The sequence below is a fragment of the Nicotiana attenuata genome, chromosome 6 (assembly GCF_001879085.1).
Source record: "Nicotiana attenuata strain UT chromosome 6, NIATTr2, whole genome shotgun sequence".
Classification (NCBI taxonomy): Eukaryota; Viridiplantae; Streptophyta; class Magnoliopsida; order Solanales; family Solanaceae; genus Nicotiana; species Nicotiana attenuata.
The window spans coordinates 6,592,070-6,608,733 of record NC_031994.1 but is presented as its reverse complement, the minus strand read 5'-3'; the positions used below and the strand labels follow the sequence as shown (position 1 = coordinate 6,608,733).

The 16,664-nt window shown below is 37.6% G+C and overlaps 1 protein-coding gene across 4 annotated transcripts; it reads right to left on the bottom strand.

The window, feature by feature from the left end:
* LOC109226556 (nuclear transcription factor Y subunit A-7-like) lies at nt 471–6,205 on the bottom strand. Of its 4 annotated transcripts, none has more exons than XM_019391342.1 (6): nt 6,021–6,205; nt 3,982–4,200; nt 3,508–3,593; nt 3,367–3,441; nt 2,848–3,009; nt 471–1,120 (listed from the first exon to the last, which is right to left on the bottom strand). In XM_019391342.1, exons 2-6 carry the CDS (start codon nt 4,178–4,180, stop codon nt 815–817), a joined length of 828 nt encoding a protein of 275 aa, XP_019246887.1. In that variant the 5' UTR covers nt 4,181–4,200; nt 6,021–6,205; the 3' UTR covers nt 471–814. The 4 variants fall into 4 exon arrangements, with proteins under 4 accessions (XP_019246887.1, XP_019246889.1, XP_019246890.1 ...); XM_019391344.1 differs by having other exon boundaries at nt 3,982–4,144; nt 6,021–6,203; XM_019391345.1 differs by having other exon boundaries at nt 3,982–4,141; nt 6,021–6,203.

The window sequence follows — 16,664 nt, the reverse complement described above, 5'->3', positions numbered from 1 at the left end:
TGTGGGTCTCAAATTTATACTGGAGAAAGTGGGTTCTCAGATGTATATTTAACTCTATTTATACTTTTTATTGTACATATATATAAGATTTGATGTTAAAACACAAGGTTTTGCCAAACGCGCGAACCCATTGTTGGATCCACCATTAGTTACCTTCAATACATAGATGATTCATCATCCATCTTATAGAAAGCACCAACACCAGGGGCGGAGCTAGAAGGTTATGTATCGGGTTCGGCCACACTCAGCAGTTTTAGTTCAAACCTTTACTAACTCCTAATGTCAGTATCCTAGAATTTAGAATTCAGAAAGTTCAAATTCTAGCTCCGCCACTGACCAACAAATTACAATCCAAGTAATGTGTGGGTTCATAGATACTAATACAGTCCAAGGAAAATGTTTTACATCCTCTCTAAGTAGTTCCAAAACACTTTTCAAGCTACCTCAGATTCAAGAAAGTCCACTGAACACATTGCACAACTTTTTCTTATTAAATTTGGCATTATACATCAACATCTTGTTCCACTCAATACACCGCAACATTTTGTTTCTTTTCTTTTCAGTTTCATTAACAACTTCCACTGCATACACCATTCCATGCTAGGTGCAGACGTGCAGCAAAACAGATCACTAATTCACAACAAAAAGCTTTCTTTTCATAATCTAGGTTCAAATCTAGGATTAGCAAACCAAATTCACTATTACAACAGTGGAAATCCATTTGACACTTACAAAAACCAGAGATACTTAATAGAAAGGATAAAGCCAAGGATGATTTGCCTGCCGGTGACTACCTTTGTTCAGTTAGAAGTTATCACCGGACAACTGGAGCACGTTGCTGAGTCCCATTGCCTTGCATGGTAATCGCCATGTGAGAGGATACACCAAAGGCCCTGTGATCAGGTTGCTGCTGGAAGCTGACGCCGTTGTTGACATCTTTCCGGACACTTGAGAAAGCAGAAGTTGAATTTTCGCGCTCAACTGAGTCTTGAGAAGAAGCTGAGTTAGTGGGGTAACTATTTGGATCAGATTGATGCACTTTCTTTGAGCTAAGAAAACGTCCTCCGGAACCTCTAACTCTATTCACTGCATGAAGATGCCGTGACTCGTGAAGATATGGCTGCATGCAATAAAAGATCAGAAGAATAAGCTTACCCCAAATTCATCTTGAAGAATGATAAAAGTAAAAGCCAACAAATTTTAGAAGCCTATTTTTTTGGATCGGAAAAGGGCTAAATATACCCCTGTACTATCAGAAAAGGTTTATATGTACCCCTCATTATACTTTGAGTCTAAATATACCCCTGTCATTATACTATCGGTTCAAATATACCCCTTTTTCGTTAAGTTTGTTCAAAGTGGCATCCAATCCTACGTGGCACTGACATTTGATGAGGTGGATGACACATGGCTTGCCACCTCAGCGCCCTAACACATTTTACACCTCCTCCTATTTTTTCCACCACTAAAATTTTCTTACCCTCCACCACCATTGCCACCATTACCGCTACCATGAAAAATATTGTATTTCATTTAATTAGGAGCACTGAGGTGGCATGCCATGTGGCATCCACCTCATCAAATGTCAGTGCCACATAGGATTGGATGTCCACCTTGGACAAACTTAACAGAAGGGTATATTTGAACCAATAGTATTACTACAGGGGTATAGTTGGACCCAAAGTATAAAGGATATAATTAAACCTTTTCTCATAGTACAGGGGTATCTTTGGCCCTTTCCCGTTTTTGGAATACCCTGTACTTCCTATTTCCTAATGGTAGTCACCCTACTTGAGTTGCTTATCATATCCTGTTTGGTTACTGGTGACCAGCTTGAACAGTTTATATTGTTCCATTCCCTTCCATAAAATATGGAAATGCAAAATCACTAGTAGCTACAATCCCCCCACCAAAGGAAGAAGTTGCCAATTTCATTTTTTTCCTTTCCTTAAATCTCTCCAACCAGCATATTTGCCTGTTTCTTTTACCATAGATGATCGTTATGACGAATCACCCTACTTGAATACGACAGCAGACAATTATCGAAGAACCACAGTAAATAGAGACAAAGGGAATCATGACTTCCCCACAGAAAAACACTTATGTAATGATACAATGCCTGATCACATATTGCGGGTTCCTAAATATAATTGCATGTCTTAGATTGATATTGTAAAGGGATTTGCAATTCTTATTATATCTGCATTTCAATAATTTTGTAACTTTGCATCTTCTTGATGCCTTTTGCTAATGGAACACCTTATTTCATTAAATATGTGTGTGTGTGTGTGTGTGTGTGTAGTTGCATGAGAAAAAAATTGCAGCAGATTGATTGTCCTCGGAATATCGCATGGGTTAATTACAATATGCTTTTCACTTGCCTGTACAACTAGCGCTTCATAAACATGAATCAAAATTTTAGTGAAAGAGAGGACTTTGATTTGAAAAGTCCTTATGCTCATGCAAATACATTGAAGAGTAAGTACAAATAGCTATTTGTTAACCGTTAGACGGGCTGATGAAAGTTTGTTAATATCAGAATGTCCTGCTATAAAATACCAAGTATGTTGACTACTGTCATTTTATGCAGAAATACATATAGCATGCTTTGTTTCTTGATGAAAAATTCCTCTGTTTATTTGTTATTAAGGAAACATTGTTAAGCACGGGTTAATACTAAAGGATAAGATAGTTCAGAATTGCCACCATTTTGCTACTTTTAATCTGTTTATCATCTTTTTCTTCATTTCGTGCGAGTAAATACTGCAGTTCATTAAATGAAATGAGACAGGGTTGTGAGCTTAATGAACTAGAAAAACCGGGGAAGAGCAGAAAGTATCCAAATACCTTTCTATTTTTGACAAGTTTGTTCTGAGCCTCAAGCTTAGCACGTATCTGTCTCCGCCTCATGATCCCATGGTACTGTTTTGCATTTACATAAATTGGTCCATCCTCTGCAAGATCTAAGGGGAGTGGGACGCGGGTAGGCGCTATCCCCATCATTTGTGGCTGCATTGACCAAATATCAAAATTAGAACTTTTACGAGAGAATTAGGAGTCAATATGTGATACTGTTATCCATCTCCTTTGCAAATTGCAAACTTAGTGACAACTACATCTATAATGACAGAGTTCTATTCAATATTTATAGCGCGTGACTCAACAAAATATTGCACCCGGTGTATCCCAAAATTACTTGTACCAAATCCGTAACATTTTTGAGATTTAAGTCAAAGAAGAAAAAGGTCAAACATATATGCAATCAAGTCATGTATACTAGAAATTATGCAAACATCTCATCTTTGTAGATATAAAGAGGAAACTTCAAAGCGAACAATAAAAGCGACAAAAATGAAAGCCGTGTACCACAAAAGCTTGAGGTCCATAAGCAGTATATAAGCCACTCATATAGGGATCAGAGTAACCAATAGGAGAGAAACCCTGCAATGTAAAAATTGATAAATTAGATTATGGCAAAAGCTAAAGCAAAAGTCTCTAGAAACATACTGTTGAATGGGCCACTTCATTTTGCGACGAAAAAAGAGCAGGCTTTATTTGAGCTTGCATATCTCTTCCATATCTTTCATCATGAACTGGCAAATCAAAAGCAAGATGTAAGATAATCATCGTTATAAGCAAAAGAACTTCGTCAAGTAAAAAGTTAGTCTGTTGACAGAAATTCTAAGAGGCTACTTATACATCAGAAAGAAAACTTGCCCTATTGACAAATTACATTTTTGCTATTATATATTTAAGAAACTCATTAACTTGTTAAGAAGAAATAATGTGGTATAAGCAAGGATCACCTGTACCAATCGAGATGTGTCTCTACACACAAAAAAAAAACACCAGGAATTCATTCATTATTGTAATTTGAGTTATACAGTTCTCGGTCATTATATTAAACTGAACTAGTGAAGATTAAATGATATGTAGAAGGGAGTTGCAATAAGAGTTTAACAATCTTTAAAGTATGTGTACCGTATTCGGAGGAGGCACATTGATCTTGAGAATTTGTTTTCTCCGAGGTAGTCATTTCGTCTTGGGAGTTAATAGTTGAATGTGTCAACCGCAATGTCTCGCCTTGTAAGTTTGGATCCAAAGACTTCATCTCCTGACAGCAAGGAGACGGAAATACCACCTTCTGAGGCAAAAAATTTATGTGAAGTTTCTTGTTCATCGGAACTCCACCATGATTAGCTATTGACAGCAAAATGATGCATAAAACAGATGTAAGCTCTAAGCTTTTCTTTGGTAAAATTATACTAGTATAGTACAGCCATTTACTTATCCATAATGAAGATTAGTGACAGATTTCCAGACTATGCTTCAAGAGTATAGAGCTAAATCCTCAAGGATACTAAGCAAAGAAGATTAACATGGCATAAGACATACCAAGTCCAAATTTACTGAAGACATGCTATCAGAACTGCACACCCTTATATTGCAAAGACGAATATACAGATACTCTATCAAGAACTGCAGTAATTTAAAATGTCATCGACCTGTTACATGAACAACTACCTCCCCATTCTGCTATTAAGCACGTCGATATAAAAAGATGGATTAGCGAGATGAGTTGACAGGGGAACCAGTGGACATAGTCCCACGTATTGTCATGGAACAATTTAATACCATGTGCAAAAGATCGCCAAGAAAGGAACTGTAAGGTCTTAATTGGGAAAGGAAGTACAGAACTGCAATATGAACTCCAAAAGACGATAAACTACACAAGGACAACAGGCTTATGCAATGCTAATACATTTAAGCATGAAAATTTTATTAAATTAGTAGTACCATGGTTGATGAGCAGAGCACCCCATACAGAGTAGACAAGAATTTTGTGTCTGACATTTACACAAAATATAGACCCTAAAAACGTATTAACAAAAGTAGTTCACCAACCTAATATAGTCCATTCATAGATATAGACCCTAACATAAAGGATAGGAACAAATAGCAAAATGACCACCTAAAATGGAATCAGCTACACCAATTACAAAAACAACAATGACAACAACTAAGCCTCAGTCCAAACAAACAGGGGTCGACTATATGATTCCTCACTGACCATGCAAAGGCGGATCCAAGATTTAAACTCTATGGGTTGAACCTCTAAGGTTTTTAGCATTGAATTCATTGTATTTTTAAAATTATGGGTTCATACCTACTATTTGTTGTAATTTTAATGAATTTTTACTTATAAATTTATAATCCACGTCCCAAGTACTGGATTCAGATGAACCCAAGATTACCATGTTGCATCCGCCCATCTGACCATGTTACTTCATATAAACTCATCCCAGACCAATATTATACAAAATAAAACTAAAAAATACAAAAAGTTCTTTATATTTTCTAGTGACGTATAAANGCCACGACGTTAAATGCGGTGCTTGGTGGGAGGCAACCCATTTGTTTTACTAAAAATTTTGGTCTATTTTGTAAATTTTCTTTTTTAGAATAGCTTAGTATATTAATAAAAAGAAATTAAACCAAAAAAAAACCACATGCATCTTGTTCTAACATCAATAGAAACTTATACCCTGAAGATCATGACTTGATCAAAATGCTATTTTATCAGAAACCAATTCTCATAATCCAAGAAAAACAGAAGGAGAAAAACACTAGATCAGAACAAGAACACAAGATCGTGAAAAAAGTCAACAAAATTTTCAGATCTTTATTGCATCAACGACTACACAATCTACAAATATTACTACCAGAAGAAAAAATACAGTTTCCTATCACAACCCATAAACAGAAAATATACAGAAAACCAATAAAAATAGCAACTTTACCCAAAATTATCTTACAAAAGACATGCCATTGACTCTAAAGTCAACATGCATTCAAGATTTTCACTAGAACATTCTTTATCTAACCAAACCAGCATAATACACAATACCCAATAAAGGAAATTTTGAAAAATCAACAGCAAAATGAAATAGTACATGAGAAAATACAAAAATAGAAAAAGCAAAGAAGAAAGAGAAGTGAATGGAGAGAATTTTAAGGACCTGTGGAATCTGGTAAAGTTAATAAGATAGTAAGAAATAAACACAAGTGCTGTTTCTTGTTGGGTTGAAATCAAGCATGTCTCCTTCCTTCAAACTCTCTCTCTCTCCTCTCTCTCTCTCTAAAAAGAAATCTCCTTTTTTTGCCGTGTAATTTAAGTGATGGGTTATAAGAATCTCTGTGCATCTTTCGTCCTGGCTATGATGTGTACAGTAAACTAAACAATTGTTTCATCTATTAATTTATTCATTCTTTTTCTATTTAAGGACATCAAATATGTGACACCAATTTACTAGTATTATATTCTCCCTACTTAATTTTTTTTAAAATCATCGTAGTATTTTTTTCCTATAATTGTTGTGTCTACGTTAGTTTGCGCACATCAATTTTATTGGGTATTTACTACCTCCATCAACAATAAGTATCATATAGCTCTATCTATTAAGACTTACATAGATCGGAAGAAATCACTAGTATTTTTCGTCTTCTCTTGGAATTGAACCTGACCTCATGGTTTTAACCATCTTCATTGACCACTAAATCAAGTATCTGAGTTAGCTTGCGAATACTTCAACTATTTTCCACCATACCGAATAATATTATCCACTAACGCTTGCTCTCTTTATTAATTCGAATTATCCTTTTTTGTTGTTTAAAATGTTTGTCACTATTTGATTTTAAATTTTTTTAAGAATTTTAAAATTTCAAGTTCATTAATTTATTTTAGAACTTGGAATTAAAATTTTTGACTTCGTTTTGATTAGTCTCCTATGAAATGAAACAGAAGGGGCATGTTTTGAACCTTTAAGATTTAATTGAGACAATGCAATTGTTAAATGATGTGATGTTCTTTTTTATTAAATTAGTCATATTCATTGTATCATTATTATTATTATTGCTATATAAAATGTTAATTAAGATGTTGTACTTTGTGATTAGTTAAATAAAATCATAAAATTGAAAGACGTAATTATTCCCTACATTTAAATTTATGTGTTTTATTATCTTTTTTAATCAGTTTCAAGAAAGAATTTCATCTTTGTACATTTCAAAAGTTCTAATTCCTGTATTCTCATTTTATCTTTAGTAATACTTTTTTATAGGAATGATATGATATATTTAAGACCATAAGATTTATAAGGTATTTTTGTTATGCTGTTAGCTTACGATCGCAAGATTCAAAAGTTTCCATTATATTTTTCACACTTTATCTCCAATCAAACGAGGAAAGGGTACAACATAATTTTTTAACATTTGAATAGAAGAAAGCAAATCTCGCGTTTTATTTTCACATCTCTTACATATAAAACTAAGATGTCTTGGGAGGTTTTACTTTTAAAAAAAAAAAAGTTGTAATGGCCTACGAACCAATTGAGTATAATCAAACTTAGAAGCATAAAAGGAAATGAATGCATTATTATTATCTTCGTTTTAGTTTATGTGACAAACTTTTCTTATTAGTATGTTTAAAAATAATAATTTAATTTTATATTTGAGAATAATTTAACTTTAAACTTTTTTATTTTATTTATTTTACTCTTAATAAGAAGTTTCTATAGTTACACAAATGATATAACCCACAAAACTTTTACCATTCAAGATTTTAAGATTTAAATTTAAAAAGAAAATTGCATAAATTTCGTTACGAGTCAAACTATCTCATATAAATTAAAATGAAAGGAATACATAATTTTTGTCATTTTCTCAGTACTTAAAGAATTAAAATTAAGAAAGGTCCAAATATAAAAGATGCTAGCTCCCAATAAGGAACCCATTAAAGCATCATCAATATTCAAACCTTTAACCATTTTGAGTTTTGTTTTTTTAGCACTTCTTCTTCTTCTACTTGAATAGGTCCAACTTGGTCCACTCAAAAACAAAGTTATTTCCTTCACTGTCATTATCAGCTTTGTACACTCTGCTGTAACTCTAGTATTAGCTCCCTTAACCACAGTTCTTAGCCGCCCCACCACTGTTCAATGTACTCCATCACGCGCTTGCACTTCTGTTGCCCGACATGTTTCTTAAATGGCAATAGCTTACTTCTCCCATCTGGGTATGTGAAATGAACGCGCTAAACTTTGGAGTGGGTTTTGGAAATGTAGATTTGATTAATGTTCCTAATGGTGAGGTTATTAATTGGTTATTCATTCATCGGACTGATTTACCAATAGAGGAGAGAAATTCAAAAATAGCCAGATTTACAAGTGATAATTGAAAAATAGTCATAGTTTCAAAAATAATTGATATTTAGCCACACTTTTTATGTAAAGATAATCTGAACAAAAATACTGTTCAAAATCCATAAATATTCCAGTATAATTATATTGGACTTCCAATCTAATATACTAGAAGTTCATACACAAGTACTCCAATCTCCAGTATATTATGCTGGAACTTTTCGTGTGTTGGAGTTCCAGCATAATATGCTGAAAGTTCATATACAGGTGCACCAATCTCCAGCATATTATGTTGGAACTTTCCGTGTTGCAGCAAAATAATGACTATTTTTCAATGACTTTGCAAATACTGGCTATTTTTTAATTATCAGTCCGAAAACTGGCTAGCCCGTGCTATTTTCACCCAAAAGAGAATATGTTCGCACGCTTAGGAAAACATTAATTAAAGTATAATTTGATCACATTATACTTTTTTTTATTTATAAAATTTAATACTACTTCTTACTTTCATCACAAAATCCATCAAATGAAATGGAGGAAGTAGTTGGGGGTCATTTGCTTCAAAATAATGTTATAGCAAATTTTAATTTTAATCTCACTTTTTGTATGAAATAATTAAATGGTACTCCTTTCTATTTATAATAAGTGACGTTTAGACTTTTTTTGTTTGGTCCAAAACAAGTGATCTTTTGTTCAATTAAGAAAGAATTAATTTTTTTTTCTCAATATTTGTCTTTATTTATATATCTCAATATGTCAAGTGTACAATATGTAAAATTTTCATTTAGGATAATTTAGTCAAAATACCTTTTCTTTTCTAGGAATTGATACTTTTTCAAGGGGTGTGCCAAAGACCAAAAGGTCACTTATTGTAGGTCGGAGGGAGTAGATAAATACAACTGCAATTAAAAAATAAATAGATATAATTGCATATTAATATTGGTACATAATCCCGATAACCAAACAACACATTAATAGCATGTTTAGTCAAGCTTCTCCAAGTTCAAAAGTGTTCTTTTGCCAAAAAAAAAATTAGTTTTTTGAAAGTTGAGGTATTTGGTTAAACTTTTAAGAGGAAAAAGTGTTTTTGAGTAAAAACAAAAGCTACTTTTGAGAAGCTCAAATATGTAACTTTTTTCCAAAAGTACTTTTGAGAAAATACACATAAAAATACTTCTTAAAGGCCTAACATTAATTACTGTTGAAAAATACTTTTTAATTGATTAACCAAATATAAATTATTTTTCATCAAAAGTACTTTTTGAAAAGCACTTTTCAAAATAAGCTAATTTTTAGAAGCTTGATCAAATATGCTATAAGGACTCATTTGGCACGAGAAATAAAAAATAATTAATTTCGGAATTAAATTTAAGATGAGTTTATCCATTATTTAGTTGGAATAAAATCACAGTATAACTAATTTCAGAATTAGATATTCTGAGATTATAGTATTATTTTTATCCTTATAAAAAATTAAAATAACTAATCTCGGTATAATTAATTTAGAATAACTTGTTTCCAACCAACCGATCCCATTCTGTCCCAATTCTTCACGAAAACATTTTTGTATAACAAGGGGTAGTTTGGTAAAAGTGAAAGTCAATTAAAGGCAAGTAGATTGGGTTGTACATTGATCCACGTAATGTGGCACCACGCGAAAGAATCTAATTTTAGGCGAACACGTGTCAGGTTTTAGACATCCTTAATCCGGTGGTTTTTGGCGGCTTTCGGACACAAAACGACAGCAAATAAAAGGACAAGAATAGATCAATGGCAGGCCAATCCAAATGCCCATCTTTTGTCAACTTTCCAAATTTGTACTATTCATTTTCATCTATAAATTGTTTAATTAATTGCAAACCAATTAAAAACGTAAGTGCGAATCTACAATATTACTTATGGATTTATATGTACGCAGCAATTTTTTTATGTTCTAAATTCGTATTAAAAAATTTATTAAATAATTATAAATATTTAATTATAAACTTAACTGTTATAGTATATTAATTTAAGATCATTGTTGAAACTTATAAAATTTATTTACCCAAGAGAGAAACAAGCATAATAAGTTTTTTGTTTTTAATAATAAATTTAAGAAGATAGTGCCTTCATTTTATTTTATTTTATAATCTGTCAATTTTAAATTACAGAGTACTTAATATAACACAAGATTGAACAAGAGTTAGTGATTGTCAACAAAATTTACACGTTCAAGAGCAAATATACCTGTATTGGTCTAAGTTTAGCGACTCAGTAATGACAGATACAGGATCGAAGATGGGGTCGACCACGGCGTAATAGCGAAAAATCGTCTTCAAAAGGATTGTAGTCGAGGACGGGCAACTGGGGTAAAGAAATAACGGTAGGATAGATTTGGGAATGAATACAAGGAATATTCCTTTGGATATTCCTTATTTTGTACTTTTTAATGTTTCTTGGAAATACCCCTTATAAATAGGAAGAGATAAAGAATAATAGGGGGATCATCACTTTCTGATAAGAAACACAATGTAAAAAATGTTGACTTGAGAGAATATACCAAAGTTATCTTGTTCATTGATTATCTTATTCAAGCGCACGTTATTTGATCTTTGTTCACAATATCCAAAGATTCCATAACCATCTTCACTTCTCTTCTTTCCACGTTGCTGTCAGGAGAAAGAACCATCAAAATCATACAATAATTGGGTGGTAGATTCTTTCTTATTACATTTATTGCCATTATCTACATTTATTGCATGTTTATGTTATCATATTTACTAGCATTCATTGAATACAAACGTGCTAGTTAACGATGTCACACATCATTCATCTTACCGATTTTCTACAATATTTGATCTAGAATTTATTATTTTTAACTAAGATTCATCCTTCATTTCATCATTAATTAGTTTAACTAAAAGGCTCACCACTCTTTGGTCAAACAATTTGGCGCCGTCTGTGGAGAGTATTTTAGTTAAAATTTTTAGTTTCTTCTAGATCATAAAAGACAAACATATTTTTCTCGTCTGCACAAACTAACAATGGTAGGGAAAGGAGATGAAAGACAGAAAGCAATAATGGGTTTCACTACCAACATCTTAAACACCATCAACGAGGATGACAGAGAAGATGACACGCCGGGTGTTACACCCACACGGAGTGACTCACCTCCCCCTCATGGAAGTGTAACCGCTTCACGTGAGAGAGGAGCTTCCACACCCACAGCCGAAGAAGCACCACCAGCAGTAAAAAAATTACTGGAGGAATGGCTGACAAGCACTCTAAATAACATACTCGAACAAACCCGCTCAACAGATGAGTAGGAACGTCATACAGGCAGATACCACATCGATCACCGACGAGCAACCCGCTCCCCCAACATGTAATACTCACACTGCTATTGATGCAGGTAATGACGCGCTCACGTACATCCTAAAGAAAATGGAATAAATGGAAAACGAGAACAAGGAACTCCGCGACCAGATGAGGGAACATCAAAAAAGGGTCGATAAAATACCGGGCACCCCAAAACTGCTACCAAAAGGGGATGTCGGCCGATTCGTCGAACAACCATATAGCGAGGAGGCAGCCTTACATGCCATACCCAAAACCTTCAAGATTCCAGCATACTTGAAGATATATGACGGCATGACGGATCCCGAAGATCACATCATTCACTGCGTCATAGCAGTGAAGGGTAACGACCTCTCAAAGGAGCAAGTACCATTAGTGCTACTAAAAAAGTTTGGCGAGACCTTAACCGGGGGAGCCTTAACTTGGTACTCACAATTATCAGCACGATCTATAACAACGTTCGAGGAAATGGCCGACAAGTTCGTCACCGCCCACGCCAGAGCTAAGAAAGCGGAAGCCAGGGTAAATGATATATTCGCCGTTAGGCAATCGCCTGGCGAGGGACTCAGGGAGTTTTTAGCCCGGTGTAACAGGGTAAGAATGAGCTTACCAAATATATCGGAAGGGATGGCGGTGGCAGCTTTCCATAACGGATTGAACAGGAATAGGTCAAGAGCGACAAGAAAACTATTAAGCAGACTCATGAAATACCCTCCCACCACTTGGGAAGAAATTCACAACGCCTATTGCGTCGAGGTGAGAGCAGACGAAGACAACCTTAACGGTCTGATACAACGGTTAACATCGGTTCAAACAGAGCCGAGGAAAGAACGTCGTAGCAACGGTCAAAGAGATCAGTTAGGACCCCGCCTCAACCGAGACATACACCAACCTTATGTCAGAACAGCTATCCTACCATCTCCTCGCCATGCGGAAGGACCGTCCAGGCCGCATACAGGGACTCAGCAGAATGAAAGAGGTATGCCTCCGCTCTTATCTGCTCACAATTTTTGTGTTTCTCCTTCAGAGATAGTGTACGCACTAGAAAAGCTCGAACCGAAGGTAAAGTGGCCGCAGAAGATGAAATTGGACCCAAGTACCCGAAAGTCGAACATCCTCTGTGAATTTCATCAGGAGCGAGGTCACAAAACTGAGGATTGCATAGCCCTACGGCAAGAGGTAGTGAATATGCTCCACCAAGGGCACCCGAAGGAGCAAATGAGCGACCGAGGAAGAGCCAATTTCGGCCGCGGAAGAGAACAACACCAAGGCCCACCAAAGCCGCCCTCCCCTGCCCTCACCATTCAAATGATCATCGGTGGAGGCGACAAAGCATCAATCAACCACATAAAGTTTACCACCACACACAAACTGAAGCGGTCGATCACCCACGAACAGTATGATGACCTCGGAGAAAGTATTATCTTTGATAAGTCAGATACCAACGGTTTGATTTTTCCTCACTCCGATGCTCTTATCATTACTTTACGTATTTCAGATACTCATGTAAAAATAATAATGGTAGACGACGGAAGCGGCGCGTGTATTATTCACCCTCGAGTTCTTGCGCAAATGCAACTCGAGGACAAGATAGCACCATGCTGCATAACACTAACGGGTTTTAACAATGCAGTCGAGCGAACCTCAGGAGAAATAACGCTGCCCATTCTGGCCGGGGGCGTCACCCTAGAAACAACGTTCCACGTCATGAACCAGGACACATCTTACAACGCAATCATAGGACGACCATGGATACACGCCATGAGGGCCATCCCGTCCAGCTTGTATCAAGTAATCAAATTCCCTACTCCGTGAGGGATATTCAGCATTCGAGGCGAACAGCGCACAACCCAAGAATGCTACCACATCGCCCAAGATTGTACATTCACTCAACAGCTAAAAGGAACAAACTCAGAAGCATATCAATTATCAAAGTCGGGGTCCGAACTCAACGATCAGAAAGACGTTATCAAGGACCCCGACGTCGTGGAAGCCGCGGGATCAACAATAAAAGATCTTGACCCCATCCAATTAGACAACAACAACAACAGCAAAAAGGCTTATATAGGCCATAAGCTCTCCGAGCCAGGTAAATTTCATAAGTTTTTAATCAATAATACCGATCTGTTTGCTTTTTTCCATGCAGATATGCCAGGTATTCCGAAAGACATTGCAACGCACAAGTTGAACGCTGATCCCTTCTACCCCCCAGTACGGCAAGTAAGAAGAAAATTCAATGTCGCAATCAACGAGGCCGTCAGCGAGGAAGTGGATAAACTACTCGCTAACGGCTCCATCCGAGAATCGAAGTATCCTCAGTGAGTCGCCAATGTAGTCATGGTAAAAAAGAAAAACAAGAAGTGGCGGATGTGTGTGGATTTCACGGACCTGAACAAGGCTTGCCCGAAAGACTCCTTTCCCTTGCCTCATATCGATCAGCTAATTGATGCAACAACAGGGCACAAGTTGTTGAGCTTCCTGGACGCCTACTCAGGTTACAACCAAATCCTCATGGAGGAAGAGGACCGGGAGAAGACTACTTTCATCACCCATCAAGGAACATACTATTATCGAGTCATGCCATTTGGCTTAAAGAACACAGGGGCGACTTATCAAAGATTGGTAGCCAAAATGTTCAAGGACCAACTCGGCAAAACTATGGAAGTTTACATAGACGACATGTTGGTCAAATCAAAAAGGAAGGAAGATCACATCGACTACCTAAAAGAAGCCTTCGGGATACTAAGGCAATACGGCATGAAGTTGAACCCCAAAAAATGTGCCTTCGGCGTAACTTCAGGCAAGTTCCTCGATTTTTTGGTGTCACAAAGAGGCATCGAGGTCAACCCCAACCAAATCAAGGTCATTGAGGGAATACCCGAAGTGTTTACCATCAAGAAACAGGTGTAAAAGTTGACGGGCCGCATATCTGCCCTGTCAAGGTTCATCTCGCGATCCTCCGACATATGTCACAAATTCTTTAACGTGCTCAAAAAGGACAACGGGCTCCAATGGAATGCAGAGTTCATCGAGGCCCTAAGAGAACTAAAGGCGTACTTGTCTTCGCCCCCACAACTCGCCAAAGCAGAACACGGTGAACGCCTCCTAATATACTTGGCCGTATCAGAGGTCGCGGTAAGTGCAGTATTAGTCCGCAAAGATAAAGGTACGCAATCTCCGATCTATTATATTAGAAAAACTCTCGTCGACGCCGAAACGAGGTACCCTCACCTCAAAAAATTGGCCTTGGCATTGGTTATAGCTTCACGGAAGCTTAGACCCTATTTTCAATGCCACCCCATATCGGTGGTAACGACCTTTCCCCTATGAGGTATCCTGCATAAACCCGAGATATCGGGGAGATTGGCCAAATGGGCCATAGAGTTGAGCGGGCATGATATAATATATCAGCCGCGAACAACGATAAAATTGCAGGTACTCGCCGACTTCGTCGCCGATTTCAGTGCCAAGATAATGATTGAGGTCGAACAAGAAACTTCTCGTACCTCGTCCAGTCTACCCGACCTATGGATCCTATACACCGACGGCGCATCCAAAATGTCAGGATCTGGACTGGGACTCATACTCGAGGTCCCAACAGGCGAAGTCATTCGCCAACCCATACGGTGCCCTAATATGGCTAACAATGAGGCTGTAATTGCAGGATTAAAGCTAGCTCTCAAATACAGAGCGCGACGAGTCGTCCTTAGATGCGACTCGCAAGTCGTTGTCAACCAAGTCATAAGGACTTTCCAAATCAAAGAGCAGAGGCTACAAAGGTACCGGGCAGAAATTCATAAACTGCTGCCAGAATTTGACGAATGTCGACTCGATCAGATACCTCGAGCACAAAACATCGAGGTAGACGGTCTCGCTCAAATTATTTTACATTCGACCTCGCTCGAATTAATTTACATTCGACCTCGCTTGAATTATTCTACATTCGACCTTGCTCGAATTATGTTACATTCGACTTCGCTCGAACTACTTAATATTCGACCCTGTTCGAAATCTTCAACGTTCGACCGCGTCGAACATCGATCTCATCAAAAAATAGGGACTTCCCCGCATAGAAAATATAAAAGAGAACGGAAATCAAGAAACACGTAGCAAAAAGGGAGTTGTTCCATTACAACTGTCAAATTACAATACTTTTTACAAAGGGCCCAAAGATGCCCTCACAAAAATAGCAAAACAATATACGACGGCTTTACGCCGCGTCATCCCCATCGGCATACTCATCATCATAACAAGAATCGGAGGTGAGCCTATCCGCATCATCGTCAACATCATCCCCACCAGGCGTACCAGGGGCGTAACCACAAGCTTCACGGGCCGCACGTGCCTTAACACGGACGCCCTCGAGTTCTAATTCAAAAATTTTCCCAACGGCATTCAAAGACTTATACACATCGAGCTGAGCCTCAGCGTGAACCACATCTCATACAACTCCCGCGGCACGCCGAGATTGGCAGAAGTATGAGACGTAGATGGTTGAGACTGCCGTCGCACCTCCTCGGCCTTCAAGGCAATGACCTGCTTGTTCAATCCAGATAACTCCGCCTCCAGATCCTGGATCCGCTCTTCTAACCTCGCCACCATAAGTGCCGATGTCTCCACCTCATTATCCCGCTCGGACCTACAAATGCGGAGGGCATCTTCTAAGGCCGCCGCTTCATCCATAGCGGACACTCTGCCTTTCTCGGCACGAGTCAATTCTTCGACCTTGGCGCTTAACTCGCCCCTTAGATCGACAGCCTTCGCCTCCCTCTGCCCAAGTTCAGCAGTTAAGGATGCCACCTGCGCTTGAAGATTAGCATTCTCAGCCATCACCCCCTTGCTCACCTCGAGCTCGTCCTCATTGGCCTTTTGAGCTGCCTCAAGCTCGCTGCACCTACTGATGGCTCTCATTAGCTCATCATCCCTCTCCCTTAGCTCTTCATCTTCCTTCGTCAACTCCTCATCTTTCTGTTTAAGCCCGTCACGAAACAACTGAAATTTGCTATCCCGGTTAAAGACGTCGGCCAACGTTCAGTGCTTAGTATGGTACTCCCTGTACTTGGAGGTCACCTTCTTAAAGATGGCCGTTCTCCGCTCCTCCCGTCGGTCACGCTCGATCCCCATGATAAG

Bases quoted from the DNA above. Each gene is read 5' to 3' on its own strand.
- LOC109226556 (XM_019391342.1), bottom strand. From the start codon at position 4,180: ATGAACAAGAAACTTCACATAAATTTTTTGCCTCAGAAGGTGGTATTT. The intron at 3,442-3,507 runs GTATGTTTCTAG...TTTACATTGCAG, and splicing joins ATGAAGTGGCCCATTCAACA to GGTTTCTCTCCTATTGGTTA. The intron at 3,010-3,366 runs GTACACGGCTTT...TGGTCAATGCAG, and splicing joins ATGGACCTCAAGCTTTTGTG to CCACAAATGATGGGGATAGC.